General features: G+C 36.2%; 1 protein-coding gene across 2 annotated transcripts in view; it reads left to right on the top strand.

The window, feature by feature from the left end:
• LOC119573174 (ZZ-type zinc finger-containing protein 3-like) overlaps positions 1 to 10,910 on the top strand; it is a 13,341-nt gene extending 2,431 nt beyond the window's left edge. Inside the window, exons 2-10 of one of the 2 annotated variants that reach the window (XM_037920245.1) lie at positions 521 to 699; positions 1,718 to 1,834; positions 2,150 to 2,254; positions 7,159 to 7,268; positions 7,480 to 7,556; positions 9,668 to 9,783; positions 9,897 to 10,046; positions 10,287 to 10,415; positions 10,662 to 10,910. In XM_037920245.1, coding sequence (XP_037776173.1) covers positions 523 to 699; positions 1,718 to 1,834; positions 2,150 to 2,254; positions 7,159 to 7,268; positions 7,480 to 7,556; positions 9,668 to 9,783; positions 9,897 to 10,046; positions 10,287 to 10,415; positions 10,662 to 10,853 — 1,173 coding nt within the window. In that variant the 5' untranslated portion in view covers positions 521 to 522 and the 3' untranslated portion in view covers positions 10,854 to 10,910. Of the gene's footprint in view, positions 1 to 517; positions 700 to 1,717; positions 1,835 to 2,149; positions 2,255 to 7,158; positions 7,269 to 7,479; positions 7,557 to 9,667; positions 9,784 to 9,896; positions 10,047 to 10,286; positions 10,416 to 10,661 lie in introns of both variants that reach the window. The other variant, XM_037920244.1, reaches the window with a different exon arrangement.
• Positions 10,911 to 15,000: the final 4,090 nt, after the last annotated feature.

The raw sequence follows: 15,000 nt of genomic DNA, 5'->3' as shown, positions 1-15,000 counted from the left end.
CTTCCCCTTTCTTCTTATAAGAGGACCAGCTGAAAGTCTGAGATCATATTAAGGATTAAAATATTTTTTAAAGATAAGTTAGCATTTATATATATATATATATATATATATATATTATATATATATATATAATATATATATATATATATATATATATATATTATATATATATTATATATATATATACATATATATACATATATATGTATATATATGTATATATATATATATATATATATATATATATATATATATATATATAATATATATATATATATACTTGCTTGGTGTAAGTTTAAGCAAGAGCCCTATGAGTGGCTCATGCTAGGGCCCAACTTCTTTCAGCTACAAAGAACTGAACATGATGAGGAACAGATTTTGATTTAGCCCTTGTTTGTTTGCTCCCACTAGTTTATTGTAATTTTTAGGCAGTGTTTTAATCCAAAGGCTTGCTTTATCATTCTCTAGAAATAACATAAATCATTTGCTCACTTTCGCAATTATTCTTGTGTTCCAGCAGAGATGTCAGATACGGGAGACGGCAGGGTGGAGGACCTCCCTTCCCTTTCTCCTGCGGTAGATGAAATTGGGGAATATTACTTTGAGTCGGATCCTCTGGCACTGAAGGGCAACCCAGACTACCAGCTGCTCATGAAGACCCTAGTCAGGCTCCAGGCCCAGAGGAGCAAGGCAGTTCGGGTGAGCTTTTTCTTTCCTGACCATAGGTGCATACTGCATACATACACAGGTACATACATATATACATACATATGTGCATACATAAGTGCATGCTTACGTACATACATATGTACGTACATACATACATACCATGCATACATACCATACATACATTTATACATACATATGTACATACATATATACATATATACATACATACATACATAGGCCTACATACATACATACATACATATTTACATAGAAACATACATTCTTATACATATGTGCATGCATACATGTTCATATATATATATACATATATATATATATATATATATATATATATATATATATATATATATATATATAAAATTCATATATTATATACATAGCCTATGTAAGTAAGTTTGTAAACACATACATTTTGTGTGTGTGTGTGTGTGTGTTTGTGTGTGTGTGTGTGTGTGTGTGTGTGTGTGTGTGTGTGTGTGTGTGTGTGTGTGTGTGTGTGTGTGTGTGTGTGTGTGTGTGTGTGTGTGTGTTTGTGTCTGTGTGTGCACACGTGTGCATGTGTCCGTGCATATATCAATTTTAGTTGCAAATAGTTCTTCTCCAAAATGAGATACACAAGGTCCCACCTTTACTCACAGCTCTCTGACTGTTACCTCTGAAACATTCTCTTGTTGTCTACTACAAGTTCTTCTATTATAAAAATATTGTATGTAGTTGCACTGGCCCATGGATACTAGCTCTGAGAAGTTTGCCTGAATCTGGCCTTTAGTTGGAAATCACTGCTCTGGAACAATGACAAATAACATTGGATTAAGGACTGAACTCTAGTATGTACCCATTTTTCTTTCAAACTCATTACTACATGAACTATTTATTGTGACTTGACTTCTAGAACTACATTACATTGATCCCTTAAAAGCTGGAATGGAAAAAAATATTCAAAATAATCATTATTGCCATCAGACATCAAGCTTGACCATATAAAATCTCATTCACTGCATAATTCTCTGTTTTGTTGGCCTGTCAGGACATGGAGCGTTTGCAAGAAATGCGCGAACAGGCACTTCGTGATCCCTTGCATTTTGTGACAGCCCTCCAGAACGGCGAAAACCTAAATCTTCCAGGGCCCCAGGAGATAGTGCAGGTGTTTATTCTCATTAACTGTTTCATGTGTACATCTGTAAGGTGTTTTAGGCTAGGTCTTGTGTTTCATGAAAGCAAATGTGACTTGAATGATTATTTGGTATAAATTTTGCAATAATTTTTTTCTCAGTGGTATGACTTAGATTGTCATATTCTTAAAAATTTAATTGCTATCTTCATGTCATGTTTTAATTTTTTTAATGTGATAGCTACTTATTTACTTTATGGGAAACAGTTGGGTATACTTGTTATTCAGAATAGCTAGCTGATCTTTGTTTCAGAATAATTTGCTTGATCAGATTATGGCTCATTTCAGATACCACACATTGACTGGGAAAAATACAATGTCCAGTCAATCATGCAGGGTATGAGGCCCAAGACGAGGAAACGCATCTTGCAGGAGAGCCAGCAGACCCAGCCAGTTAGTCATATTCCTTCCCTCTATGAGGGATATTAGTATATTCAATATATAACTTCAATTAATTGATTTGCTTATGTTTACATTTTGGAGGGGGTTATAATGAAAAATCTTTACTAAGCAGATTGTAGATGTTTTGAGAATCTGATATATACTAATTTTGTTACTCTTTTTTGCCTTTTTTATTTACATCAACAAACTGGTGTCAGGGAATGTTTACAGTGTCTTAACCCATTGGCAGTGGGTGTAGAATTCACTGGTGCTCCCTCCAGGTAATGCAGATAGCTGGCTGTGTTTCTTACTTGGATATTCAGTGTGTGCAGTTGCTCCCATCTTGAAAACTTTCAGCACGCTTGGGCAAGCGATTTACAAACAGTTATTCCATCCATTTTTATGTTTATGGTTGGAGGCTTGTCTTGGCCATATTATGTCCTATGAAGAATATTATTGACTTCTATTGTAGTATATACTACATATTACTAGAGGTGTGTCAGTTTACTTTATATAAGCAGGGGTGTGATTTCATGGGAGGAGAAAAATACCAACCCTGATTTTGTGTTTATTGCTGCTTTGATTGTAAAAAAGAAAAATGGTGGATCTACTTTTTACTGGACATTCAGTGAGGTCACTGATGCCCATGGAACTCCTTGAAGCACAGACCTAGGCACAGGGAGACATTGCAACCCCCATCTCTTTCCATCTATGGTGCTGCCTCCTCCATCACTGAAATGGTGTATCCTCTGTGAACCTCTGATAGAGGAGAAGCTGGAAAGTTTCTTGTCCATCATTATCTCTCTGCCAGCTACAGGAACCCTCTGACGGGCTCAAGCTTGAACTCTGCCTGGTTTAATTGGCATCCTAGGGTCTTTGAACTGCCAGGGAATTCACTGTTGCCATACCCAGGTAATAAAAGGATTACTTTTTGTGCTGTTTAATGTTTTTTCTAAATACTGAGTTTGACTGTACCAATTGATCGCTCAGGTCATCACCCTTCATCTCAGTGTTGTAGTCTGCTTTGCTTGCTCAATTCGGTGGCAGAGTGACACTCTCTCTAGTATAGGAAGTAGACAATATTGTGACTGGCTGTTTGTCCAACCATTAGAGTGCCATCATGCCCATCAGGGTGCTGCAATTGTCAACATTACCTTTCCCCATCACCCCTAAAGCAGTTGGCATATGCTTTCTATTGCAATTCACCATGCCAACAGCACTTGTCTTCCTCATCACCTGCAAATAATGGAACACTTAACCAGTCAGTACGGAAGGCAAGAATACATGTCATGCCTACTGTAATATAAGTTCATTTGTTGGATTTACACACAAATGGCTCTACAAGTGCTTAGTCACCAAGGAGTCCTACCTATCTCACCTACTGACTCTTTTTCCATGATTTTTGGAAAGTTCTTTTGTATTATTTCATTGTCTTTATTGTTACTGAGATTTTAATAACACTAGTAATCATAATATCAATAATAACAAAAATATTGATATCAATATTAGAAAGAAAAATACATTTTCCTGCAATTCCAAGGAATGGGGAAATCAAGAGTGGTCACTAGGGCCTATTGATAGACTCCTTGCTGAGCACATGTGGAGCACGTGGTCCTGCCAATTATACCCCATGATCTGGTGTAGGGACTTGTTACAAAAGGCATCAAGATGAGACTCCCAGAGGCTCAGATAGAATAGCAACATTGTCAACAAAGTCAAGGTTTATGACCTTACCACACTGACTTGGATTAGTAGTTCTGCCCATTATCTGTTATCTTGTTATTGGGCCAATGATCATGTCAGAATTCCCCTAAGTCTCAGGATCTCCCAGAGCGATTCTCAATGCACCGAATCAGACAACTTCTTGAAGTCATTATAGGGCTTGCCAGGAGTGAATCCAGACTGCTCTGGTCTCTGGTACCTTAGTAGGTGGTCATGGATCCATTTCAGAAGAATCTGGGCAAAAACCTTACATGGTATACCGAGCAGTGTGATGCCACAATAGTTGCTACAATCCCAACAATCCCCTTTCCCCTTCCAGAGAGGGATGACCATGCCCCTCAACAGGTCAGGGGGAATGGAACCAGACTGCCAGATGGCAGTCAAGACTATGCAAGCTGCCCCATGCCATAGGTTCACCCCCTGCCATTAGCAATTCTGCAGGGATATGTCATATACCCACAACTTTCCCATCCTTCAGCTTAGAAATTGCCATCCTATCTTTTGTTAGGGTAGGCGGTGTGGGTGGGTCTAGCACAGTTATTGTGATACCACTTGCATCCAAACAAACAGCTACCTGGTCTACCTGGTACAACTGCTCAAAATACTCAGCCCAATGTTCCTGAACCGCAACATGATCTGAGATGATCTGTCTGTTCACTAAGCAGACTGCAGTCATCTGTGAGGAGGGCTTAGAGTTCAGTTTTCGTTGGGCTTGATAGGCAGGGCAAAGGTCATTTACCAAGCACTTAACACTATCTAGGCTACACTATTGCTTCACATCACCCGAGCATGAAGCACCCACATATACATACATATATATGAATGCATATATTTATATGAACATATAGATATGTATATGTAAATGAACCTGAATATATGTATATGTATATATACAATATATATATAATATATATATATATATATATATATATATATATATATATATATATATATATATATATATATATATATATATATATATATATATAAATAAATAACAACCCTCCCTGACCAGGACTCGAACCTAGGTCACTCCGGGTGCTAGGCCAGTGCTAAACCAACCATGCTACACGACCCACTAAAAGGAGTGTGCAACTAGGATCTTACTAGCTCCATAGACAGCTAGTACTCAAGTATATATATATACTTGAGTAATGATAGCGAAGTTTTACGCTCACTCCCCGTGGGCACTCGGTGGAAATTGATTTACCAATTCAAATCCTAAGTCAGATGTACCGAGGTATATTTATGAAAGATGGAATAATGCAATGCCGCATTGATATCGATAAATAACAACCCTCCCTGACCAGGACTCGAACCTAGGTCACTCCGGGTATGAAACCAGAGGCCAGTGCTAAATTGAATTGCTAAATCAATTTCCACGCTCACTCCCACGGGGAGTGAGCGTAAAACTTCGCTATCATTACTCAAGTATGAGTAGATAGGTAATGTCTATGGAGCTAGTAAGATCCTAGTTGCACACTCCTTTTAGTGGGTCATGTGGCACGGTTGGTTTAGCATTGGCCTCCGGTTTCATACCCGGAGTGAGCTAGGTTCGAGTCCTGGTCAGGGAGGGTTGTTATTTATCTATATCAATGCGGCATTGCATTATTCCATCTTTCATACATATATATATATAATATATATATAGATATACATATATACATACATATTATATATTATGTGCCTATACATATACCTATATATATATTATATATATATATATATATATATATATATATATATATATATATATATATATATATATATATATATATATATATATATATATATATATATATATATTAAGGTGATATTGGGTTAACAGAAAGGTACTAGAGAGTGGACTTACTGGCTTGTGAAGATTGTGTACAAAATAAGATTTGGCTGAGATGAAAAAAGTTTGAAGAACCCTGTCCTAGAAAGTAAACAAACTAGTGTAAATTACTGTATAAGAAGACTTGAGAAACACTAACAAATGGAAAATTGCAGGTGTGTCACAACACACAGGTTGAGAAGCCCTAGCCTGAAGAGTCTTCTTCTTCTTCAAGTGCCCTGTCCTACAAGGACGTTGGCGATCATGGATTTTCCATGATTTTCTTGGCAATTTAGAGCAGTGGTTTGTCGTTGCCTTCCGCCCGGTGTTTTTATCGAGTCACCATCTCTATTATCCAGTTCTGGGACCATCACTGACTTGGGCTGGCTTACCCACCCAGTGGCTAGGCAGGCAATCGAGGTGAAGTTCCTTGCCCAAGGGAACAACGCGCCGGCCGGTGACTCGAACCCTTGAACTCAGATTGCCGTCGTGACAGTCTTGAGTCCGATGCTCTAACCACTCGGCCACTGCAGCCTATCAGTTTGCTATATGAATCATTATTTCTTACCAAGACGGGGCCCACTTGCAACGGGATACGCTGACGAACGGTTACCCCGCCCACACCCTTCTCCGACTGGACAGTGACCCACTGTACTCAAATCCGTGGGCTGCCCGGCCCAGCAATTGTCACCCCCGACCCCCAACCCTCTCGGCGAACCCCCCCACTCCACAGACACGACCCCGTCATGTACGGAAGACTACACCGGCGCACGCCTCCCCACCGCCCCCCCCCCCCCCCTAAACGAGCAACCCACTGCCGGCATGCTCCCGATCCGGCTTGCCAGTTGATTGCCCAAGAAAGTGGGCACCCTATCCACTCTCATAGGGGCGACTGTCTGTTACTCAAAAGGCACACAATTCGTTGCTGCAGGTGCACACCAACCCTGGAACATTGTGCCTGGCACCGGACTATTGGCGACTGTCGGCCACATAAAAGGCACACAACTCGTTGCTGCCGGCGCACACCAGCCAGGGTGTAGTCTGTAATAATAACCTTGATTTAATCAGTAATGATAATGATGATGGTAATCATATTGGCAATAATGTTAATGATAATAGTAATAATATTTATAATGATAATGATGAAAAGAACAATAATGATAAGCAGTAGGATAAATTTTTAAGATTAGGTAGTCCTGATGATTGAATAACAAAATAAAACATAATGGAAAGTGTATTAATACGTGCAATCTGGTGTCAGCAGGTAGTCGTATATAGCATGTTGCTGAATATCAATTTTAACATCATGAAAATATGACTATCTCCCTTGACTTCAAAAATATGGTATCACCGTATTTTTTTTCTAATGTGTCAACAGGACAGCAAAGAACCAGTCAGCTCAGACAAGATCATGGTGCGAGGTCGTATCTACGATGAGAGTAAACCCCAAACATTTAACCAGTCATGGACAGATGAAGAGCAACGCAAGTGAGTTATGCTGCCTTTGTATTGGCTTTTCAAAAAGTGCACAGTGATTACTCACAGATCCACTTGGACCAATACCGTCATGTGTATATATACAAAGTTTTATATATATTTAGTTTTTATTCTTTTGTCATTTAATAACATATATATGAAGATGAGAAAAATGGGTCTCGGCTTCAGTTTGTAAGTTGAATGTGCTCCTTTATTTTTACAGATTGGAAGAGCTTCTAATTAAATACCCAGATGAAACTATAGCTTCCCATCGATGGGTTAAAATATCCAATGAACTTGGTAGGTTTCAGCTTGTTTAATTGATAAGTATTTAGACAGTCTTTAACCCCATGCCGAAGGGCATGGCATGTACATACATGCCATGCCCACTGTTGGATTACTTCATTAATTGTTTTTACACATAGATGGCTACACTTGTACTAAGTCTCCAATGAGCCAATTACGAGTACTACTGCCTTCCCCGTTTACCCTTTTCCTTGATTTATGAAAATATTTTACATTATCTTATTTTGCTGTTACTAATGTTTATAACATTATAGTAATTATAATGTTTATAATAAAAATAACACCATTGATATTCATAGCATTAGTAAAAAATAGTTTTTCCTGCCAATTCAAGGAAAGGTGAAATCAGGTAAGGTCACAAGGTCTACTAATTGACTCTTTTGTGGCTAAGCACTAGCATACCCATCTATATGCAAAGACATTTCACAAAAATATAAAAAATAAGCACAGCATTTTCCCCAGCGGCCTTGGGTTGACCCCTTTATGACAGTAACTCCCAGCTTCATATCAAACCACTTGTTGGCATGTACAATGAAGTCAGCTGCTTTAGGGAAAAATTAAAAGCACAGGAAACAGGAATTTCTCCCACTCTCTATGCTCTTACTTGTAGCATAAGCATATGTGTAGGTAATGAAGTGAAGAAAAGGTTTTAATCATATTTTGGAGGGGTGGTTACTTTACCAGGAACACAGCCAGGACCAAACAAGCAAATAACTGTTTAGTGTGCACAACATAGAGTAGTCTTGATGCATATGATGTGAAGGAAGGACAGCCATTGTTTGATAGTAGGACACCCTGGTTAAGGACAAATATTAATTTGGTTAATCTTTGACTTTATAATTATGAAAAACCTAACATGCAAAATATTAAACTATGCTAGTTGGTAAAGACATATCAGTATTGGCATTCTCAGCAGCCACTAAAGCTTTCACACAGGCAGCATTTAATTCCCTATTTTGTGTGCCATGTCAAAATAAAGGGTTGCATTGCAAATGCAATATTGTTGATGCAAATTATTTTTTATATGATTTTTTTTCTGCATATATATATATTATATATATATATATATAATTATATTAATATATATTATATATTTTAAAATATATTATGTATATAATATATATATTTATAATTATATATATATATATATATATAATATATATATATATATACATATATATATATATATATATATATATATATATATATATATACATATAATTATATATATATATATATTGACAGTCTGCAGTGATGCCGGAATGCATTTCTAAAAAAGTAAAAAAGCATTTTTCCATTCATATTCCCATGAAAGACACACCTTAAAAGTATCTGACAAGTACATCTTCAAAATACCAACCAGATGGTAAGGTAAATCATGTATAGAAAGAAATTAAAGTAAATTTTTTCTTTCTCTCTTTTACTTTACTTTACTTTATTTTACTTTACTTATGATACAGTTTCAGTACAACGAATGTTTTACCAAACCTGAATAGTGTGTATATATCTTATTATCCTATTTCATGAAAAGGTACATAGCCTGTGCTTAAACTATATATGAGATATGCCATGGTCACAGGAGCACCTTCCCACTTCCCCCCAACCTCTGAGCTGGCATAATTTTCTGCTTGCAACAGCTTTGACGGTAGTTGGATGAAATTATATGGATAGTTTAGAACTGATGATTGAGTGGCAAAAGAGAGTCTATAGTCTGCTAAGAAATACTGCAATTTTAGTCATATATTTCAATAAATATAATTTTTAAATAGATATAAATCTTAATATTATTATATTTTTAAGTATGCTTATTATTTCTTCACATGTCCATGATGTTATCATTGTTTACATGCACAAAGTTTGAGTCCATGAGATTAAGAACCTCAGTGCCATTTTGTTGACTGAAATCAAGCAATTAAATAATGATTCTGTTTGTATGGGGGACCAACATATATCGGGCAACTTTAAAGGTTGGATATTATCACAATAAAAATTCTCTTGTAACCATGGCTTTAAGGAGAGAGAACAGTAATGATAATGATAGAACAAAATTAACAGTTTGAAGTTGAGACTGTTATCAAAAAATTTAACTGAAGACTAATTTACAGGAACCCGAACGCCTCTGCAAGTTCAGAGTCGAGTGCAGAAATACTTCATTGCCCTGAAACGAGGTGGACTACCTGTTCCAGGTAGAAATCCACGTACAGCTGTTTTAAGAAAACAGGTAATTTGTATCAATAACTTGTACTATTTTCTGTTTATTAAATAAGGGGTCTTTTCATTATAGACTGTGAGAAAATATTCTGTCTCAGTAAATTTGAAACATCTGTGCTTCAGGGTGCACGCAGGCGGTCTGTCCTCCATGCAGTAACAGCGGGTCGATCTTCAAGCTTTATGAAAGCTTTTAACATGTATGAAGATGAGAAGGATTCCATCCCCTCTGATGTTTTAAACTATGTATCTCAAGGATATTTAGATGAAGTTTCGGTAAGTAGTTCATGTTATCGTTTAGAGGGAATTTCATTATAGAGAGGGTGGATCCATTTCATCTAGATTAATTCAGAAATATCTTATGACATACCAGGTGATTCCAGAAAAATCTTTAAAGTGTAAAATTATAGCATATTCTTTGTTTGTATAGATATTTTATCATTAATTGACAAAGATTTTCCCTTTTTCAACAAGAATATTTTGTTACATATTATTATTACTTATAACTTTCTATAGGATGAAGAGGATTTGTCAGAAGAACTGAGGAACAGTGAAGAATACCAAGAATTGCTTAGACTGAAGCAGGTCCAGAGGTACAAACAGAAAGAATTGGAGACTGGCGTTGTAGTTCACCCAGGCTTCAGTGTAAGTTTGAAAAGCCATTGTGTATAGTTTTTTTTCTTTGGTATAGTGTTTAAAAAGATAAATACTTGCTTAAGATTATTGCCAAATATTGAAACATTTAATAAGAATTTTAAAAAGTTATCAGTACATTAAAAATGATATGAGTAATATAGGGAATGAGAAACAAATAATAAAAAGATCAAAGTTTGAAATTTTTCTAACAAGGTTTTGTCTTTAATATTTATTGTTTTCATATTTTGTCATTAGTGTGATGTATGTGGAGTAGACCCCATTAAAGGACCTCGATGGCACTGCGTCCAGTGTCCAGCAACCACAAGTGTTGATCTCTGTGAGAAGTGTGTGAAAACTGACTTCTCAACGGACAGTCATCAGCCAACTCATGTCCTGCAGTGCTTCAAAGCCCTCTGTGTTAGAGACACTGTTATATCTCAGAACTAAGTTATAGTTCCAGCTGTATCGTGATTCACAAAATAAAAGTTTATTTTTTAATTTTTTTACTTTGATATTTTGAACCCTGCATCAAATCTGGAAGAATACTAGGTTGTATTCAATTTCCATTTGTGTTGATTGTATGTTACGCTGCGTTTGGAACTCCTCGTCCAATAAGTTGGACAAAATGGAAAAGATGTTTTGTCTTTTCAGAACCACTACTTCTGCTGGACGAGCAAGACGAGTTCCGAATACAGCATGATAACTACAAAATGTTAGCACTTAGGACACAAGGTGTAGATGTGTGGTAGTAGTGACACATCAGTGCATCAACATATTGAATTATTCTGAGCTTTTACTCTGTATTCAGTTAGCTCTTTATCTTAGCCCTATTACCTTTTTTTCAGTAAAAGTAAGACTTTTGATTTACAGAAAGATATCTGGAAACACTTCAGACATGGAAATTTAACTTTTAATTCCTTTTGCTTGTTGCATTCTACAGAGAGGTACATTGCCATTTCTGCTAACAGCTCATTAACTTCAGGAAAGAGAATCTTCAGTACTAATAATGATAAGCACATACATAACAAGAAAACCAGTCAGGCTGTATATTTTAAAAACCTTTTTCATCCTGAAAGCAAACCTAGCACCTCTAGCATGTTATGAGTAAGAATCATATACCTATGTCATTGTCAAAGACAAGTTAATAGCATATCCAAGTGGACAAGGGGGACACATCCATAGAGGAACATGCATACAAACCTGCAGGATGATGAGGTAGGGTGGTCAATTCCTTTCCGGCCCAACTTTGACCCCAGTACTCACAGCTGAAACGACTGAGAGGGGAAGCCAGGTGTGAACTTAGGACCTTGCAATTGCAAAGCCAGCTCTGTGCCACTGAGCTATCTCACTATTCTACATCAAAACTTCACATGTACCAAATGGCACTAATGTACCCAGTACTTCATTATCTAGATTCAAATTAAATTTAAATACCAAATAAGATAAACCCAACATCACCAGGAAAATTATTTGCTTATTTTAGAATTTTTTGTGAAATTTTGCACATAAATGGCTCTCACAAAGGAGTCAATTAGTAGACCTTGTGACCATACCTGATTTCACCTTTCCTTGAATATTCGGGAAAAACTTTTTTTACTAATGCTATCAATATCAATAGTGTTATTTTTATTATATATATTATAATTACTTGAATGATATTGACATTAGTAGTGCCAATATAAGAAAATATAAAATACTTTCAAAAATTGAGGAAAAGGGTAAACAGGTGAGACAAACAGTACTCATAATTGGCTCATTGGTGGCTTAGTACAAGTGGAGCCATTTATGTGCAAAAGCAATTTGTAAAGTAAACTCAAAGTGGGCATGGCATGTACGTACATGCCATGACCGTCAGTTTGAGGTCAAAATCAAAGTGAAATATATCACATATTGAGCATGGGAATCCTTGGTTCACAATAGTGATATCTGAGAAGGCGATGGCCATAGTCTTCCCCTTTCCCTGACTCATTGACTAGTGTTAAACATATTATCCATTATGCTCAATCATATAAGCTTTATACAGTGACAACTTTTTTTTTACTTCCTGCAGTCGGTTGTATACCTGTCTATTCTATGTAATTTGAAATTATTCAAATCTTTCATATATAATGGCCTGTAACTTAGCAGTTCTGCTAATGAAGTGTACACCTTGTACACTCTTAAAATATTTGCACAAAGGTGGCAAAAATATAATTCTAGGAACCATTTGGACAGACTGCCAGTGTAAAATACCTTTATATTTATTCTCATCCTACATAGACCCCAGGGGACAGGGTCATACTAATAGTGACAGTCAGTGCCTAAAAAACAATCCTTTAAAACTTAGTCTCTTGTATCATAGGATGAATTTGATCAACAAATGAAACTAATACCTGTCATTAAATTGTCACCTTCAAGTAACAAATTTGAATTACAGCAAGTCTTGATAATGCCATGGAGGCACTCTCACTCTCACCTTATTTGTAACTCTTCTTGTGAGAAACTTTTCATCGTTTCTCACTCTGTCATTCAGTCATACTCTTGAATTTCTTTCTCTCTCATTCATTATTGCTCACTCTCTTTCTCTTTTGCTTATTTTTTTGTCCAAATTTTACCCCTATTCATTTATAGTCTGTACACTCTATTTATCCCATTCCGTTTATCTGGCAGGACCTTTGGGCACCATAAGCGTCCCTGTTTCCTGTTGGACCATCTAAATGTTCTGCCTCAAACTAGGAGGATTCCATTTTGAAATTGCTCAGCCATGCCCCAGGGGCTTTTGCTACGTAGCTGTCATTGTACTTAAAGAAATGTGTAAATTTATTTCCAAAAATAAATTAGGGTAAGTAGCTCTGAGCAAATATTGGTTGATTCCTCGTTAGATGAAAGATACTAAAACTCAAATGGAAATGAATGAATAGATAAATAAAAATAAGTAAAACATCAGCAAAATGCCTGCTTTGACTTCATCAAAGCATTACTGGATCAATTTGTGCATTCCACCACTGAAAACTAATTGTCAGAGTGAAAACATTTATTAATGAGTATTAGCAAATTATGCAAATGATGAATAGATTTCAGCAAAATAAAATGGGGCAGCCCTCACCTTTAATACTTCTATACCTCCATTAGACAGAATATTTACTAATATCAAACTTTGCTTGCACTTCTTTAACAAGACAAAGAGGCACTTAAGAAGTTAGTGATATTTACATGGATGCAACGTACTTGAATAACATCGTTGTATTTTTATTAGCTATCATCACCCATTTATCAATTATCAAATAATTGGCATCACCAATATTTAGTCCTCTAAACAGTCATCACCATAATTTGAAATGCACCCTTTCCTTGAGATCCAATTTCAGAATTTCAGGTATACTCTGCTTGCAATTTAAATTACTCACAGTAAGGCTGCCAGTGATTCGATGTTTAATGCTCTTTTGCATCAATGCACAAATATCAAACTGTGTTGAAGCTCTGCTAGGTAGAGATATAAACCCTACCAACTTCCAGACTGTCTACTGAGATCTTAGAAAAGAAATCATCTATCAGCTCAATTGTCTGATTATTTTCCGGTCTAATTAGAATTACAGTAATGCCAAGACTCATGATGATGACACAGTAAAAGGAAAATGACATCTGTGGTGCAAATGAAGATGTGACGACTTTTGCGTGACCTTTAGACATCATGTGAGATAGAGCTAATAATGGTAACTGTGAAGCCTCAGTACAGAATTTCATGGCATTTCTGCAACCTAGGTTTCAAGAGTTAATTCTATATTTCGCTTGTCTTACTTCGTTTGAAATTTCTTTTCTCTAACACCAAAGTGGACCTTCCATATGCAAATATGGAAGGTCCATTTGCTCTTTCCCTTCATATCAATGTCCAGCAGTCTCTCTCTATGTAACACTTGGCATACTGGTGAAAAACCCTTTTGTTTAATTGCCGTGGCATCATCCAACCTCTTGTCTTCCCAGGGAAAGCAAGTTCCTTTCCCTCTCTCTTCTCTTTGTCATTTTTAGAAACCTTCACTCATATTTGGCAATTTGTTTATTGACTTGTGCAAGGAAATCAACTAATGTAGGGATCATGTGATCATGAAATATCGAAGCCTTTCTGAACTTTGGTACTCAAAGTGCAAATATATAATGAGAGATGATACCAATTTTTTTCTTTCTGTGTGTGCGTGCGTGCGTGTGTGTGTGTTTATGTAAAACTGTCAATGTGTTTCTCTCTAGTCAACAGGTGATTTTTCTGCATCCTCTTTGGCTCGGTAAACAATTCAGTTAGTTTCTGGTTGTCATGGTTACATGCAGAGAAAGGGAGAGAAAGTAAATACTAGAATAGCAAGAGGGGAGGCAGAAGAAAAATACAGCGCAAAACAATAATCATTTAACAGAAGTAAGAGAAGTAATGTCAAAATAAAGAAAGGGCTATGCTAAACAAAACTTCAGTTGATACATACAACATTTTCCATTGTAGATTTTGAAGGAATATACCTCTGCTATTATTATCATTAATGTTATTAAACTTCTTTTTCTTATTATTGCTTTTATTGCTGTGCATTTTGTTATCTAACCATATTTTTATTACTGTTTACATAATTATGAT

This window comes from Penaeus monodon, chromosome 5 (genome assembly GCF_015228065.2).
Source record: "Penaeus monodon isolate SGIC_2016 chromosome 5, NSTDA_Pmon_1, whole genome shotgun sequence".
Lineage (NCBI taxonomy): Eukaryota > Metazoa > Arthropoda > Malacostraca > Decapoda > Penaeidae > Penaeus > Penaeus monodon.
Note: the sequence above shows the minus strand (reverse complement) of the source record. Positions and strands in the feature narration are given on the sequence as shown.